This window comes from Sinocyclocheilus rhinocerous, unplaced genomic scaffold, assembly GCF_001515625.1.
Source record: "Sinocyclocheilus rhinocerous isolate Xijiao unplaced genomic scaffold, SAMN03320098_v1.1 scaffold647, whole genome shotgun sequence".
In the NCBI taxonomy this organism is placed as follows: Eukaryota; Metazoa; Chordata; class Actinopteri; order Cypriniformes; family Cyprinidae; genus Sinocyclocheilus; species Sinocyclocheilus rhinocerous.
This window is the reverse complement of record NW_015632746.1, coordinates 895740-914152: the sequence shown is the minus strand read 5'-3', so window position 1 is coordinate 914152 and position 18413 is coordinate 895740. Positions and strand designations below refer to the sequence as shown.

Below are 18413 nucleotides of genomic sequence, written 5' to 3'. Positions count from 1 at the left end.
GAGAGAGAGAGAGAGAGATGCAGAGCGTGTGCAGAGCAGGGGGACGCGAGGAACAGTATTAAGAACCGCTGCTTTAGAATATTGATTTTGAAACCTGTGAATCCATTAGAATCGTGATTCATATATGAAAAGATTTTTACGTGCACCTCTAGTTGTCTCTTCCTCTTCTCTAAAGCAGCGCAGCATGGCCTCGCCCCCTTTGCTGCCTTTTCCCGAGGGCGGGGTTTATCTGGGATTGTGATGTCTCGAACCCGTGAAGTAACTTGTTGTAGTCCCTACCAGCCGTGTATGTAGGCATTAAACTGCCAGAATTTTAAAAGACGATATCTCCGTTTGCATTGAACTTTCAGCTTCATAACTTTGCAGATATTGTTTATGCTCAAACAGCAACATTACACAATAACTAACGTTAAAAAAGTGAAATCAATCAACCACCCCTTTAATAAAATCATAGCAATAGGTAACTGTCTAGAGCTACAATTGTAATTTGTAAATAATACAATTTAATTACAATTTATTTATTTACTTTTATATTTTATTAAAGTTCTATTTTGACCCCTATAGTAGTGTTTTTTTTTTTGTTACTTCCATAATATTTGAGGGAGGGGGCACAATAATACAATTCTGCTTAGGGCACCCATTTGGCCAGCAGCGGCCCGGTTAATGAACTTAAAATACTGTATGATTGCTTTTCCATCTCCAACCTGCATGTTACTCTGTTCAGTTTCATTAATTTCATGTTTTGTCATATCCATTTCTTTTAGAGTTTTCCTGTTAAGAAATCCTGAACGAGGGTTGAGATGAAGGGGATCATGCCAATTGAGGTTTAACACTTAGATAATTTAGCATGAATTACAGGTTAGTTATCTAACTTAAAGAGAGAGAAAATTCTGTTAATTACTCACCCTCATGTTGTTCCAAACCTGTAAAATTTTCGTTAATTTTTGGAACACAAATGAAGATCATTTTAATGAAATCTGGGTGCTTTCTGTCCCTCCATTGACAGCCTACGCAACACCACTTACAAGGTGTAGAAAGGTATAAAGACATCTTTAAAGTATGTGACTCCAGTGGCCTAACATCAATTTTAAGAAGCAACATGAGTGCTTTGTTCACAAAACATTTTCACTTCAGCATAGATCATAGATCCTGCACATGTTCACGAGAGAACCACAGTGCTTGTGTGTTGTGTTGACACCATTTTTTAAAAGGCACCAATGTGAGCACAAAAAAACAAAAAAAACTAATACATGAGGCTTGCATACATTGTCCCTTTTCCTCTGCTTGTAACAAGTGCAAGGTTTCTGGGATGGGTTGTATTGTCAGAACATCTGCTCTCATGTCAACTCAACATGTATGCATTGTGAATGTGTCTGAGATCTACATATTGTGAAAAAAAAAGACAATTTGATTGGTTTTGTTTTCTTCCACACAAATAATTTGCATCACTTCTTAAAATTGATGTTAGGCCACTGGAGTCACATACTTTATTGATGTCTTTATACCTTTCTGGACCTTGAAAGTGGTAGTTGCGTAGGCTATCAATAGAGGGACAGAAAGCACCCAGATTTCATTAAAAATACTCTTCATTTGTGTTCTGAAAATGAATGAAAGTTTTATGGGTTTGGAATGGTATGGGGATGAGTAATTGATGACAGAATTCACATGTTTGTGTGAACTATCCCTATAAACAATATTGTGTTCCTCTATAGGAAAAAGTTTTTTGAATCTTGACTGTTTCACAGTTTGTAAAGTTTACATTTTGTGACCACTGTTTGGTGCAACACCAGTATTATACGAGTGCTCGTGTTTTCTTTTTCTAATTCTGTCTGTTACTGTTTAAAGCTAAATTGTCTTCCACAATACAGGCATTTTTCAGTGTTTGACACATTGTTAAATGAATTGATTTGATTGAGTAATTGATTGATGAAATCGCTTTGTCCTAACCAATTTAAGGCAAACAAAAGTCATTGAATGCATTTTAAAGAATGTTTACATGAAGTAAAAATAAACCATGTTCAATTCGTATATTGTGCTGTATTTAATTGCTTTATATATATATTTTTCATATATATAGATGCACCATTAAAACATAAAAAGTCCTGGGGGTTTTTTTACTGTGGGCAGACCTTCAATTAACGGAAATTTTGTGTTTTTTAATTATGGTACAAAATCCGGGTAATGAGCTGCCAGTACTTTTTCCGTTTTTTTACGGAATGTTTTTTTAGAGTGTGGGGGTGCATTTCCCAGAGCCAACTATGGTCGCAAGTTCTGTTGTTGCCAATGGAGTTCAATGGAACTCGCGACCATAGTTTGCTAACGATGCTTTTGGGAAACAAACCCCTGGTTAGTAATGCGTGAAGCTGGTAATGCTGTTTGTGGAGTTGTTTAATCCTCTGCTGAGATCTTGAGAGATTTAATGTCTTCTTTTATAGTCAGTTGTAGTTTTTGTTTTTTTCTCTTTCCTTCAGTGTTTCTGCTAATTAACTGCAGGTGTTCACTAATGCTTAAAAATTACTTAAATACATAATTATCTCATTAATGTTTACAGTCAGTGTTACTTTTACTCCCTGCAGTGTGGTTTTCCTGTGGTGTTAAAAGGGTTAAATGTGTAAGATAAAAAGACACATCAGCTAAATGTATGTTAACAGTAATAAACTGTAAATGAAGTTTACAGCAAGCAAACTACAAATACAGTGTTATATTGGCAAAGCTGCTGCCAGTAGTTTACTGTAAAATTACTGTTAAATCACATTGCACAAAAAAGTGAACTAAATTAAAAGAGAGTAAATGCTGAAATCAAATGTTACTGTATTTCATGTGTTTTTGCACATTATGATATGGGGAGATCTTTTAGTGTTTAATGTTCTGTTCTGATGGGATTTAAAAGGCTTCTGTTTGTCTGAGTTTTGTGGGTTACCATTGTGTTAAGGAGTAGAGTCTGTGTTTAAGTCAAGGATGAGCAGAGAAGTATTGATATTATGTTGTTTGTTGCTTTAAAGGCAGTAACTGTGGAGTTGCTGATGCAGTGATATTTCTTTGCTAGTGCTAATTGCACACGCATGTGTGCTCTTGTTAGCTAGCAGTTCTTTGCAAGAGATTTGAGTTAAATTTACGTTTCTACTTGTAATGATTTTGCCTAATTCAATTTTACTTTATTTTAAGAAACATTATTTTTAGTAGTTTCAGATTAAAAGTGTTCAGACTATTAATGTGCTCAAATTGTTAACACATTATAAATATTAGTTTATAAACATGCATGGCAGTTATTGTAATTTAGTGCATTACAGTAACATACTATAAAGTGGCTAGAATTACAGTAAACTACAGGCAAATGTACTGCCAGTATTTTACAGGACTATTTTGTAGGATATCAGACCGAATCAGACAATCTAAGATTTGGGCAAAACATAACAGTGATTTCCCTTTAAAATCTTAAATGATTCCCTTTGAGCTAAATTATCACTGTTTCCCTTACAATTTTTAATACACTGTAATTGTATATATACCTAAAAACTAAAAAAATATATACAGTACTTTGTAGGTGAAACTGCTGCCAATTACTGCAAATTTACAGTGAAAAGTTTTACAGTGTACTCAAATATTTTTGAATTACACTGTAGTTACACTTTCATTGCATATTTATTAAATGTACAGGACAAGGCATGTGAGTTCTTCCCCATAGATGATGCTACAATCCAGCTTTACCTCTAAGAACTGTCACAAAAGGTTGCAAAATAGACATTGATGCTCAGGGAGCCAACACATTATATTATTAAAGTGCAATTAAATTGCTAAAATTAAATTATTATACTGAAAAATGTTTAACCACTCTCAACTTCCCCTCGAAACAAAGTAGTTTAGCACGGTGGTTCTCAACTCTGGTCCTGGGGACCCACTGCTCTGCACATTTTGTATGTCTCTGTTATCTGACACCCCGTTGAGTTCATTGAGTTCTCTGCTAATAAGCTGATTATCTGGATCAAGGACGTTAAATAAAGAAAACATAGAAAATGTGCTGAGCTGGGTTTCCAAGACTGAAGTTGAGAACCACTGGTTTAGAAACATACAATTACATACGATTTATCTCTATGAAACAGGCATACCTATTATTTGCATAATTATGTATGAGTTTTACAGGTAACATTTACACTCACTAGCATCCTTATTAGGTACACAACTTGCTAGTACCGTATTGGACCTGCTATTGCTTTCAGTACTGCTTTAATTCGAGACTTCCGGTTGAGCATGTGAGTGAGAAGGACAAACGTGGATTAAGCTCCAGAGGATTTTATCTTTTAATTGTACTTTTCAGGCAACCCAAATGATTTTAAGACACTTGGTGCCTTCTTTTCCAATTACTCCGTTTACAATTGTAGCCAGAAAGGATTTTTTGTTTCCTAAAAGGCATCAGAAAACTAAATTGAGAGAGTCATGGCGACAAGCTACCGCTGGATCTGGAAAACCTTCACACCACTTTGATCTCCGAGCTGACATCTTCCATAGAAATACAGGTGAAATCAGCTATTGACTCTGCTCTTGCCCCAGTTGTTGTGTCTTTTCAGAGTTATAAGTCGAGCATTGAATCACAAGGATGACACATTGATGAGCCTGATGCATTACGACTGCATTAAAGCACTGTATTGTCTCAGAGGAGCAAACCAGAATTATAAAAGGACGATATTCCTTTCTAATATTCATACTTTTTTATACTCAAAAAAAAAAAACCCAGCAACTCCTCTGAGGTGGTATTTTCCTTGGACACAAAACAGACGTTTGATAGGATAGAATAGGAATATATTTTTATGGTGCCTAAGGAGTTCGGCTTTGGGGATGGATTAATCATGGATACATTTATTATATGTTGAGCCTCAAGCATCCATATACTAACCATGTTAATTTTGATTATTTTACTTTGTCACAGGGTACGCACTAGGGATGTCCTCTATCTCCCTTAATTTTTGTCATAGTTATTGGGACTCTCTCAATAATGCTTAGAACATTTCCCGTATTTCAGGGAATAATCCAAAAGAGAACTGAACTTAAACTAGCTTTATATGCGGACCAGCTTGTTACTTTGTTACCGATCCAATATGCATCTATTCCCAAGATAATACGCCTACTAGATGAATTTGGGAAATTCTCTAAGCATAAACTGAACCTTCAAAAGACTGAATGTCTATGCATAAATCAATCTAGCCATAAAATAAAACAGACTGACATTCCTTTTCATCTGAATTATTGAAATATTGACATCATAGCATCGGGCAGTTGCTATAGATTTGTGGTTAGTGCATCGATGATGTCAATATCCCATTCCACCACATTCCAAAGATGTTTTTTGCCGGGGTGTCCAGTCCTGTTCCTGGAGATCTACTTACCCGCAGAGTTCAGTTCCAACCCTGATCAAACACCCCTGTCTGTAATTATCAAGCTCCTGAAGATCTTAATGGGATAGTTCACCCAAAAGTGAAAATTTGATGTTTATCTGCTTACCCCCAGGGCATCTAAGATGTAGGTGACTTTGTTTCTTCAGTAAAACACAAACGGAGATTTTTAACACAAACCGTTGCAGTCTGTCAGTCATATAATGGAAGTGAATGGGAATCACGGCTTTGAGAGTAAAAAAAACATACACAAACAAAACCAAATTAAACCCTGCGGCTCGTGACGATACATTGATGTGTAAAGACACAAAACGATCAGTTTAATTTGGTTTTGTTTGTGTATGTTTTATGACTCTTAAAACCGTGATTCCCATTCACTTCCATTATATGACTGACAGACTGCAACGATTTGAGTTAAAAACCTTCATTTGTGTTCTACTGAAGAAACAAAGTCACCTACATCTTGGATGCCCTGGGGGTAAGCAGATAAACATCAAATTTTCATTTTTGGGTGAACTATCCCTTTAATTAGTTGTTCCAGTTGTGTTTGATCAGGGTTGGAGCTGAACTTTGCAGGAAGATCTACAAGAACAGGATTGGGTACAGATTACGATCTGGTGACTGTTGAGGTCATGTGAACTTTTGACATGCTTTTTGACATGTTGCCACAAGATGGGAACATTAAGTGGTCATTAAGGAATGGACATGGTCAGCAACAAATAGTGGCATGATGATTAGCCAAGTATGGTAACCCATTAGCAGTTCATTCACACCCAAAAATAAAAATAAAACATAAGCCCATATCAGTTATACAGTTTGACGAGCATGACGAGGCCCCCCCCACACACACACACTCGTGCCCCCTCAAAAATAATGAGTGCATGACGCCGCTGCTAAGGGGTCCAAATTGTGCCAAGAAAACATCCCCCACACCAATACACCACCATCAGGTTGAACTGTTGAGCCCATGCCCATTGTAGTCTAACTTTCCTGTTATTAGCTGACTGAAGTGGCACTCAGTGTGCTCTTCTGCTGCTGCAGCCTATCTGCAGCAAGATTTAACATGTTACACGTTCAGAGATGCTTTGCTTTTCTACATTCGCTGGTATTAACAAGCGCTTATTTGATTTTCTTTTGACTTTCTATTAGCTTGAACCAGTCTAGCCATTTTCCTCTGACCTCTGTCATCAACAAGGCATTTTCACACAGATCTGCTGCACACTGATTTATTTATTTATTTTTTTCGTTTCAGACCCTTCTCTGAAAACATGGTTTTTCATGAAAATGCCAGTAGATCAGCAGTTTATAAAATACTCCAGCATGTCTGGCACTAACAATCATGCCACATTCAAAATCACTTATAATCACTTTTTTTTCTTCCACATTCTGATGCTTGGCTTAAAATTCAGCAGATCCTCTTGACCCTGTCTACATGCCTAAATGCATGCTGTTATATGATTAGCTTATTAGACATTTGCATTAATGACCTATGGAACAGGTTTACCTGAAGTGGCCAGTGAGTGTACATGTATATTTTACACAGAACAATTAAATACCCCATTAAATACCTCAATATGTTGAGTTGACAGTTTGTACTCTTCAGTCCAGCAGAGAGCAGTTTCACTCCTGAATCCTGCAGGTCATTGTTACTCAGGTCCAGCTCTCTCAGGGGGGAGTCTGATGATTGTAGAGTTGAAGCCAAAATCTCACAGCACTGATCAGTGAGATTACAACTGGCCAATCTAAACAGGGTAAAATAATTCATTACATACACACTGTGTGAATAGAAAATAATGTCTGAGAGCTTTGTATGCATTGTCTCATGTTTCGTATAAGAAGGTGTCTGCATATACCACGAATGTAAAAGGTTTACATCTCACTGTGATACTCAGTTATCTTGTTTAATAGTTATGATAACTATAACAGATCTGCTAGCTGTATTTATAAAACTAGAATATATATAAATCACACATTATTATTAAAATTGGATTCAGTGTGAAAGCCAAACCTCAGTGTGTTGAGTTGACAGTTTGAACTCTTTAGTCCAGCACAGAACAGCTCCACTCCTGAATGCTGCAGGTGATTGTTACTCAGGTCCAGCTCTCTCAGGGAGTTTGATGATTGTAAAACAAAAGTAACAGTTTTACAGCACTGATCAGTGAGTTTGCAGTCAGCCAATCTAAACAGGGTAATGAGAAATAATTAATTACATACACAATGCATAGCTAGAAATTGATGTTTGAGAGCATTTGATGCATTGTCTCATGTTTTTGATAAGAAGGTGTCTGCATAGAACATGAATGTGAAGGTTACATCCCAATATTTTATGAAAGAAATGATAACTTCATATGTGGAGTAATTGATGATCTATTAATCACCACACTATCATCATGTTCTCATCCTTTTTTATTAATGTCTTTCAGTAGATCTTGACCATAAAACACTCATGAATTAAGAGTTCAGGTGGAACAATCCTTAAAGTATATACATACAAAAACACATGAAAGAATATATATTAAAATCTGAACCAATGTGAAACACAAACCTCAGTATGTTGAGTTGACAGTTTGGACTCTTCAGTCCAGCACAGAGGTGCTCCACTCTTGAATCCTGCAGGTCATTGTTACTCAGGTCCAGCTCTCTCAGGGAGTTTGATGATTGTAGAGCTGAAGCTACAATTTCACAGCACTGATCACTGAGATTACAGCTGGCCAATCTAAACAGTGTAATGAAAAATAATTCATTATATACATACTGTATAGATAGAAATTGATTTCTGAAAGCATTGTCATTGTCTCATGTTTCTGATAAAAAGGTGTCTGCATAGAACATGAATGTAAAGGTTTGCATCCCACTGTGATGCTGAATTCTGTCATGACCTGACTTGCTATTGCCAATACATCCACAGACATGCTGCTGCACATATACAATAGAATTACATGAATCCTTTAATAATGGCCACATTATCATACTCTTTTATTCATGTCTTTCAATAGTTAGTTTTCAATATGCTAGCTGTATATATAAAACTCAAATATATATAATCACATTATTTTTTTATTAAAATCTGAATCAGTGTAAAAGCCAAACCTCAGTTTGTTGAGTTGACAGTTTGGACTCTTCAGTCCCGAACTGAGTAGCTCCACTCCTGAATGCTGCAGGTGATTGTTACTCAGGTCCAGCTCTCTCAGGGAGTTTGATGATTGTAGAGCTGAAGCTACAATTTCACAGTGCCGGTCAGTGAGATTACAGCCTGTCAATCTGAAAACAGGGAGGACATGTTGGTGAGCTGGTGTATCCATGAGATTGCAAGACTGTAGGATTTCCTTGTGTAGCAGACCTAACAGTATGTGTCAATACATATTATTTGATTATATGATTTCAGATAATATCATCAGACAGTGCAAATGTGCCCTTGTTTTGTCTCTCTATGGAGTTGTGTAGTCTGGGTGTTTATTTATATATTTTAAATGAAGACTTTGGATAGATTTTTTTAAACAAATGTAAATATGTACTGACCAGGTCACTGAAATTCAGCACTTCAGCTGGAAAAACTTAAAGGGGTCATATGATGCTATGTGTATTTGGTATAACAGAATATGTTGACATGCTTTAATTTTCAAAAAACACATTATTTTTCAAATACTGTGCATTATTGTAGGTCCTCTATGCCCCGCCTCTCTCAAACACGTCGTTTTCAACAAAGCCCCCTCCTTTGACAAGCGCAGTCTGCTCTGATTGGCCAGCTGACCCAGTGCATTGTGATTGGCCGAACACCACAAGCACGCGTCGGAAACGTACCCTTACCATAATCGCGAGCTTCAGCTTCCAAAGTAAATATCAAGAGTTAATAATGTCGTTAGTTTTACCATCAGTTCAAGCCCGAACTTAACTTTTATAAAGAATATCTCTTGAGACTTTAGTCTTTGCAACTTTACAGATCTTCTTTATGCACCAAGAGCTTGTAACACTCCAAAGAGAAAGGAAAACTTGAAATCGCATCATATGACCCCTTTAAAGAATGAATGAGCTGACTTGGCCAAGATACACAGAATGCCCAAAAGCACAGTAATTTTAAGCACGAACCAGAAATTGTGATTGTCTTCCCTGTTGAGACGCACCTGAGTGAAACAGCTTCTTGAATGAGAAAAATGTGGGACTTGATTGTGTCCTTTGGGAACTGATTTGATTTTTGGATCATTGTTATTTGCTGATTAATGTGAACGTTTCATGAGTGACAGGTTGCTGGAAGGATTGAAACTTGTCTGGCTATTGGACAACCTTATTGTACGGTTTAAGAATATTAACTACATCAATCCAAAAACAAGATCATACTGTAGCTACATTAAACTGAAAAAAAGGAAACCAATGAGTATTGCTAAAAAACTGACAATAGTCTAGTCCTTATAAAGACCTTATAAAGCATCTCTGCATTTTTGTCTGCAAATGTATTGATCGTTTCATCTTCCTGACAAAACATAGCAGCCAAATGTTTATATTGGGCCTTTATCTGCATAAATTATATGCCAAAAATATTGTGCATCCCCAGTCTGTAATAAATGTTTTCTTAAAATATTTTTAATTCATTTATTTATTCATATTAACAGATGCCTTACAATTGTATTAGTTTTACTCGTAGCTTGATTATGTTTACAAAGTGTAAACGTTTCAGAAAACCTTTTTTTTATAATTTATTTATAAAATATATTTATTGTATTAATTTGGTAAAGAATTAAAAAACAACACTTAACTACAATAATTTACATTGTATGCTTGTGAACAAACCCAGAAGATCCTATTCACCACCATCAATTTTTGTCAAATATAACTACTGCATGTTTGTATTTTCACACTTACAGAGCTTTTCTGCAGTTCCTCACAGCAGGTAACAGTCTCTGTCTCCCATCTTTTGATTTAGTGGTGATTTTTTTAAGATCAAACTCATCCAGCACCTCCTCTGACATCAGGATTATGTTTGCCAAAGTTGAGCATTGTGCAAGAGAAAGACTTTTTTCTTTTGTTTTAGAGTTTAAAAATGCCTGCATTTCTTTAACAACAGAATTATCCTTCATCTCAATCAAGCAGTGTGACAGATTCATCCATCTTTCAGGACTGACATTGTTTTTTTGACCTCGTTTGAGGTTTTGGGTTATTTTCTTGATGATCTCTGGGTTGTTCTCTGTGTGAAGCAGTACATCCTGTAAGAGTCTCTGATTGGACTCCAGTGAGATGCCATGAAGAAATCGAAGGAAAAGATCCAGGTGTCCATTTTTACTCTTCAAGGCTTTATTCATTGCTCCTTTCAGAAACGCATCCAGAGGAACATCCTCACACTGAGTTCTGAACTTTCCTGTCAGGAACATTTTCAGAATCTCACAGTTCTTGTGTAAATAGCAGAAAAACACATACAGTGCTGCAAAAAACTCCTGAAAGCTCAGATGTACAAAGCTGTAAACCTTCCTGTGATAAATCACAGATTCCTCTCTAAAGATCTCAGTGCAAATCCCAGAATACACTGAGGCGTCAGTGACGTCTATGCCGCTCTCTCTCAGGTCCTCCTCATAAAACATCACATTGCCCTTCATCAGCTGATTGAAAGCCAGTTCAGCAAGTTTCACAATCACTTCTCTGTTGGACTGCAGGAGTTTCTCTGGATCTCTCTCTTCATACTTCTGGTTCTTCATATTTGTTTGAATGAGCAGGAAGTAGATGTACATTTCAGTCAGAGTTTGAGGGATTTCTGCACTGAGATCTTGTTTCAGGAGGTTTTGAAGCACAGTGGATGAGATCCAGCAGAAGACGGGGATGTGGCACATGATGTGGAGGCTTCTTGCTCTTCTGATGTGTGAGATGATTCTGCTGGCTTGATGCTCGTCACTGATTCTCTTCCTGAAATATTCCTCCTTCTGAGGCTCAGTGTCTGAAAACATCAGTGTGATTCTGCTTTCATCCAGACCATCAAAGATGAACACAACTTTACACTCCTCATAAATCTTTGAGTCCAGATCTTGAAGTTCAGGATGAAAGTCAAGCAGAAGTCTGTGAAGACTGTACTGATGATCTTTAATCAAGTTCAGCTCTCGAAATGTAAGCACAAACATGAAATCTACATCCTGATTGGCTTTTCCCTCGGCCCAGTCCAGAATGAACTTCTGCACAGAGACGGTTTTTCCAATTCCAGCGATGCCTTTAGTAAGAACCGTCTTTATTTTGTCTTTCTTCTCTCTTCTGTTCTCCTCATATCCTGGTTCAGGTAAAGGATTAAAGATGTCATTACAGTTGATTGGAGTGTCTTGGAGTGTCCTGTAACTTTTCTCCATCTGTAGCACCTCATGTTCTTCATTCACTCCTTCACTCTCTCCCTCTATGATGTACAGCTGTGTGTAAATCTGGTTCAGGAGGGTTTGATTCTCTTGTAGTTTGACTCCCTCAAATAAGCTCTCATACTTGTTCTTCATGCTGGTTTTGTGCTGGTCTTTGACTCTCTGCAGATCATCATGCACTGGTTGGTGAGAATCGAGCTGCAGAGCTGCTTCTGTGTCATTATGACTGAAGTGGTTCTGACTGTTTGAGGATGTGAAGATCTGACAGGACCCATATCTGATCTGGTCAGCTCTCCCACCACTGAAAACACATTAAGATGAACAGAGACTCAAAAACAAACAGAAAATACCTTTATCAAAATAGATAAAATATTACTTCTTGTGGCCAATTTATTTCCTGACATCACAAATGGAGTTTCTCAATGTTCTGTTCAAGAGCCAATATTGTTTCATATGCACTGTAGATTATTAATGCCCAGCAAAAATTTGAAGGCAGATAATGACCTGCATTGTATTTAAATGATTACTGAACATTTGAATACTGTAGACATGGTAAAACAGGACATTCAGACAGCCTACATATGGTAAAGAGAACAAGGCTCCTCGTCTACACTGCATGCCAACAAAGGAACTTTTGCTACACACACTGAGAACCGACAGAACGACCCATTTGGCATTTCAAATCCTGCTATGATGACCTGGTCTTTCATGAATATCAATACCTTGCTCAGAGTATAAAATGAAAAACTTGTGGGTGATGTTTGTAACTTTTTTTGTTGTTACTTTGTGGTAATTTTTTTTTTTCTTCTTGCTTAAATACTTTGCAATAATTCCTTCTTTTTTTTTTTGTTATTGATAAGTGTTAGAAGCTAAAGTGATTATAACTTACATTCATTAATCACTGTAGTAGTGAATTACAAATAAACACATTTAGACCCTTGTCTGTTCAACTCTAAACCTCTGATTTATCTTCTGCTTGGTAAAACAGAGGCTGTGGCTCATTATTTATACACATTAATGTTGTCTGAGTGCTCCGGTTAAATCCCACGCCACACTATCAGAATCCAACGAACAATCTTCCTTAAATATAATTATTTGTATCAACCACAACAACAATTTTAATAGAGACAGATTAATTATATTGGAGTCAGATAAAAAAAAATCGATTTCAAACATCATCCTGCAACTGTTTGTGTTCTGATTATTGCTTCAAAATAGAGGTGTAAACTTCCAGATTCACTGTCACAGAAATCCAATAGAGAAAAGCGGTGACACTTTATTTTAAGGTGTTCTTGTTACACAGGTTACATGTACTTACTATTATAATAACAATAAAGTATGCATAATTACATGCAACTAACCCTAAGCCAAACCCTCATCCTAACCCTAACCATATAGTAAGTACATGTTAATTAATATTAATATTACTTAAATGTATAATTACACTGTAACAAGGACACCTTAAAATAAAGTGTAACCAGAAAAGCAAATAAAACACAAAAAGAAAGAACAAATCTTTTTTAAAGTTTATTTCTATGATTTTTATTTATTCTGATGCACTTGTTGTTAAAAAGGAACATTAGTAGATGAATATTTATGAAAATAAATTATTTATTAATGTGTTAAATTGTGTTAAATGTCCCACCCTACATGATTATACTCAGACCGGCTCAAAGGGCACCTTGTCATTACTAAATTCAGGGGACTAAAATATATGTTACACATGATACTCACACAGAGTCAGAGGTCACAGGTCCATCACTGAGACCAATGGATTTGTTACTCTTCATAGACTCACAGCTAGATATTGGAGATGCTGCTCTCTTTCTATTCCTGCTGATGATACTGAGAAAAAGACAGAAACATTTCAGATTACTTCTCTGTAGTTTATCTGTCTTCTCAAATTAAACTTACATTTGTCAAAACTAGAATGTGTATAACATATAGTTGTAAAGAAAAAAAACAAATGTGTTATACACAATATTGCTTTAATAAAATACATACTTCAACCAGTTACAAATGAAAAATAACCAGTATGCATGTGAAATACTACTTGAATGCTATTAATGCAATACTGCTTGTATTTCTTTAAAATTTCTTTTAAAATAGACACATAGTACTGTATAAACCTTTTGATTTAATGAAGCAGAAATGAAGATTAGTGTCTGTCTTTAGCTTTTTCTTAAACTTTTTTTTTTTTTTTTTTTTTACTGTAGTACACTTTGAAAGTGTGTAGACCTAGAGTAAAATTTACAGCACACATCAGGGTTTGGATCAATATAATCAGATATGTGAGAAGCTAACTGTTGTTTGTGGAAAGCTGTCATAATTTCCCCTTACAAAATAAAGATGATTTTCAGTTTTTCAAAGTGCACAAAATGATGTAGGTTAGTAGTTCTCAAACTGTGGCACAAAGCACTACTCTGGAACATTTAGCTCTATATATTGTATATATATTAGGGGGTTTTAGGAACATGGTCAGAAACAACAGGTCTGCAACATCGAGCACCACAATTTTATTCTCATGCAAAAACAAAGAGCATTCAAAAACTGAATGGATCCACAAAAAAGGCTAGATATTGTTCTGTTTGACCTTAAAGCAGCACTATGTAACTTTTTCCGTTTTCAAAATTTGCAAAATGTATATAATGAGCAAGTACATCATGAATTCATCTTCCAAACCGCGTTTTTGTCTTATTCCGAATCACTACGGTACACTTATAATTAGGGATGTAACGATTCACTCAACTCACGATTCGATTCGATTCACGGTTTGGATTTCACGATTCGATTTGATTTGCGATTTTTTTTTTTTTTTCAAAATGAGGTTTAAGACAAATTATAAATTAAATGTGTCCTTTTATTATTGCTTGGACAAAATGCTGCACATTTCTTTGTGAAATTGAAATATAACACAATAATAATATACTAATATAGCACTTGCATATTATTGCTCTTTTGTTGGTTTTGATTGCTTCTATTGTCCTCATTTGTAAGTCGCTTTGGACAAAAGCGTCTGCTAAACGAACTTATAATAAGTACTTATATTTGGACTATTGTAGCCTGGTCGGGTCGTCACCGCTGCGGAGTAACACATACCTGCGTGAATTGCCATAGACATAAACTTAGAGAAGTAGCTCCGGTTGGAATGTTCTTCCGCGGGATGTGTGCAGTTCGGTTTATTAACCGCTAGAGCGCCTAAAGTTACATAGTGCTGCTTTAAAGTTGGTGAGCTATATTTCCTGTAGACAAGAGTTGTTTGTTTTGAGCATCATAAAGATAATGATAGCTGCTCAAACTTCTAGACTGATGAACGTTTACGATAAACATCATAAAATATGTAAATTTATCAAGTGTTAGTTGGAGTGCAAAACTTCTAAATGTTACTGGTGTATGTGAGTTTTAGATGCTGTTCTCGTCAGACTCTTCTAAAGATCTTCATGATATGTGCATTATGTGAATGCTGCTCACAAGTCCTTAAAGGACAGTTCACCTCCATTAAAAGTCCTTTGACCTTTTTAGATATTCAAAGTCTTGGTTGTGTGGACTTTCAATGGAGGGACAGAAAACTTTCAGGTTTCTTTAAAAATATCTTCATACTGTATGTGTTTTAAAGATCAAGTCTTGGGTTTGGAACGACATGAGGGTTAGTAAATAATGACAAATGTATTTTTTGAGTGAACTGCTTGAGTTCAAAGAGAATTCTATTTGTTCAGTGCTGAAAAAATCATTTGGATGTTTTAAGTTGCTCAAAAAGTAAGAAAACCCCTGATGTAGGTTTTTAAGAATAACACATTAGTGTTGCAGCATTTTGCAAATATTTGTACACTACATTGTTGTTTTTCCTTAAGCCAAACTGACCTTAGGTTTAATTTCAGTGGTTATGTGGGTGTTTGTCAGCAGGCATCTGCAAGTTTAATTAGTAATCTTTTATTATTACTATTATTAACATGAATGTTAAATCAAAAGAGCTCTAAAAATCTCTGAATCAGCTTCATACCCAGTCTTGGGTATTTGCATAAATCTGCCAACTTCCTCTGATCATTATATCACATCACTGGGACACAGACAGTTTTACAGCTTTAGTTAGTGAGCAGCATTAAATATTTTAGAAATAATAGATATAATAGATTGTCTTCTTTTCTTCATACAGTGATTTACTAATGTCTGCTTTTCAGAGTAAGAGACCTCAGTGAATGATTCACCATTTTAAAATATTACATAGCCAAGTTTCACTACAGCAGATAGTTGAGGACCTAGATGATACTCACACAGGGTCAGAGGTCACAGCAGCTCCATCACTGAGATTAGGGGGCTGATACATGATACATGAGTTGTTGCTCTTCATAGACACACAGCTGAATCCTGGAGATGCTGCTCTCTGAGCGTTAACATCACTGAGATTAGGGGGCTGATACATGATACATGAGTTGTTGCTCTTCATAGACACACAGCTGAATCCTGGAGATGCTGCTCTCTGAGTGTCAACAGAAGACTCCTGCTCTCTCTCCTCATAAACACTCATTTTACAGGCTTTTCTGCTTCTTTTCCTGCTAGATGAGACTTGATTTCAGGCCTGTATGTGGAGTCAGAGAACATACACTGAATTTGGATACACTAAAGCAAGTTAAAATTAACATTAACATTTATCTTAAGCATTTCAGGATTATGAGAAATATTTTTTCTAGCTCACATTTAACTCTGCAGCCTCTTCATAATACATAAATACAAATTAATTTAAAAACTGTAAAACATTGTAATGTAACATTATCACGCATGCTCAATTTACAGTTGTGGTCAAAAGTTTACATAGACTCTGAAAAAAATTGCTAAATGTTAATAATTTTACAAAAAATAAGTCGAACTACTATATCAAATTGAATAAATAAATAAGTAAATTAGAGGACAAAAATAACTCTATACTGTACATTTACCATTTTCAGCCATTTTATGAGTGAGAGTTTGCATCTTGAAAAATCTTGAGAGTAACTAAAAAATTAACATATCACCTGTACCCAGAGGTGCCTTAAGATAACCAGAGGCCCCTGGGCTACAGCATTAGGGCCCCCTTACCCCAGATTAAAAAAAGGTATTTTTTTAGCTTCCTAATGATTATTTAGCCTATGTTGAATTTAAATTCTTTGGTTATGCAAACCAATTGTTGCAGCAGCTGTCCGGGTAGCTGGTCTCAGACGATCTTGGAGATGAAGATGTCCTGGGCTGGTGTGGTTATTCTCGGAAACGCCTTTGGAGATGGCTTATGGTAGAGAAATTAACATTCAATTCACGGGCAACAGCTCTGGTGGACATTCCTGCAGTCAGCATGCCAATTGCACGCTCCCTCAAAACTTGCGACATCTGTGGCATTGTGCTGTGTGATAAAACTGCACATTTTAGAGTGGCCTTTTATTGTGGCCAGCCTAAGGCACACCTGTGCAATAATCATGCTGTCTAATCAGCATCTTGATATGCCACACCTGTGAGGTGGATGATTATCTCGGCAAAGGAGAAGTTACTCCTTAGTATCTCACTAACACAGATTTAGACAGATTTGTGAACAATATTTGAGAGAAATAGGCCTTTTGTGTACATAGAAAAAGTCTTAGATCTTTGAGTTCAGCTCATGAAAAATGGGGGCAAAAACAAAAGTGTTGCGTTTATAATTTTGTTCAGTGTGTATATATATATATATATATAGAGAGAGAGAGACATGTGCCAGTATTCGGTAATTAGGTATATCACGGTAATGAATATGCACGATATTGTTATTGTGGGTACTTCAAAATACTGTGAATAATTATTTATTATAAATAATTCAGATTTTTTTTTAAGAAATAGAATAGAAATATTATAAAATATTTTTTTGAATGCATTAAGAATAATTTTCCCATCAACTGGTTACAATGCACAACATACATGCATGTTTGAAAGACGCATACGCACTCTGTTGTAAACAAGCACAAATGAGAAGCGCATGGCGGAGCACGTGAGAGATGCTCTGGATAAAGCGCACATTCACTCTCCGACAGCAGATGGCGCTAAACTGCAGAAAATGCAGCCGTTACCCTGGAAACTCCATAAATAAAGCCATTCAGATTGTTGTATTCGCAGTGGTGTTCAACACAGTGGCAAGTACTTAAATATTTAGACTTAATAGGCTATTTATTTTCAAACTTTTTTTTTTTTTACATTTTAATCTGGACTACAACATGCCCTAGATATTGTTTGAAAGTGTTTTGATTCTTTATTGTTCGGTCACACTTTACATTAGGGCTTCATATTATGTTAATTAATTAGTTAAACTGCCAATGAAAAAAAAATTTTTTCTAATCTTAGGTAATTCCAATATTTAATAACACATTGCTAAAATCAAAAGTTGCAACTGTGTTATTTAATTCTGTTTCTGTTCTGTTGAGCTTATGAATGCAATGGCCAATCAGAGGCGTTCAGAAGAGTCATGGCTGAAACGCCGCTGTTTTATCACTGCGCGCTCGATGACTGAATTCTCTGGCGAAATCTTTCATCAGAAACAATGAAGTGCAGATGTGCGTACGAATGTAAGTAAGATATTCATTCATTTCACACTGTACACAGCTTAAGTAATTATAATGGGAGTTTTTGAGAGTGCTTGAACTCTGGCTAAACTAAATGAAAATGTTCTTTGATAATGTAAATGTTCTTTGCTCTCTTTCTGTACAATGAA

At 36.0% G+C, this 18413-nt stretch overlaps 2 protein-coding genes across 2 annotated transcripts in view; both read right to left on the bottom strand.

Moving 5' to 3' along the window:
- LOC107743023 (NACHT, LRR and PYD domains-containing protein 12-like) overlaps positions 1 to 11224 on the bottom strand; it is a gene marked incomplete at its 5' end in the record, with an annotated part of 21573 nt that extends 10349 nt beyond the window's left edge. The window contains 5 exons of the mRNA XM_016556135.1: positions 6956 to 7129; positions 7396 to 7566; positions 7933 to 8103; positions 8478 to 8648; positions 10245 to 11224. Coding sequence (XP_016411621.1) covers positions 6956 to 7129; positions 7396 to 7566; positions 7933 to 8103; positions 8478 to 8648; positions 10245 to 11224 — 1667 coding nt within the window. The remainder of the gene's footprint in view (positions 1 to 6955; positions 7130 to 7395; positions 7567 to 7932; positions 8104 to 8477; positions 8649 to 10244) is intronic.
- A 264-nt stretch (positions 11225 to 11488) lies between these two features.
- The window catches only part of LOC107743025 (uncharacterized), a gene marked incomplete at its 3' end in the record, with an annotated part of 7655 nt that continues 730 nt past the window's right edge, over positions 11489 to 18413 (bottom strand). Inside the window, exons 2-4 of the mRNA XM_016556137.1 lie at positions 15982 to 16286; positions 13445 to 13555; positions 11489 to 12011 (exon numbers count right to left, since the gene is read on the bottom strand). Of these exons, the coding sequence (XP_016411623.1) occupies positions 11489 to 12011; positions 13445 to 13555; positions 15982 to 16235 (888 nt within the window). The remainder of the gene's footprint in view (positions 12012 to 13444; positions 13556 to 15981; positions 16287 to 18413) is intronic.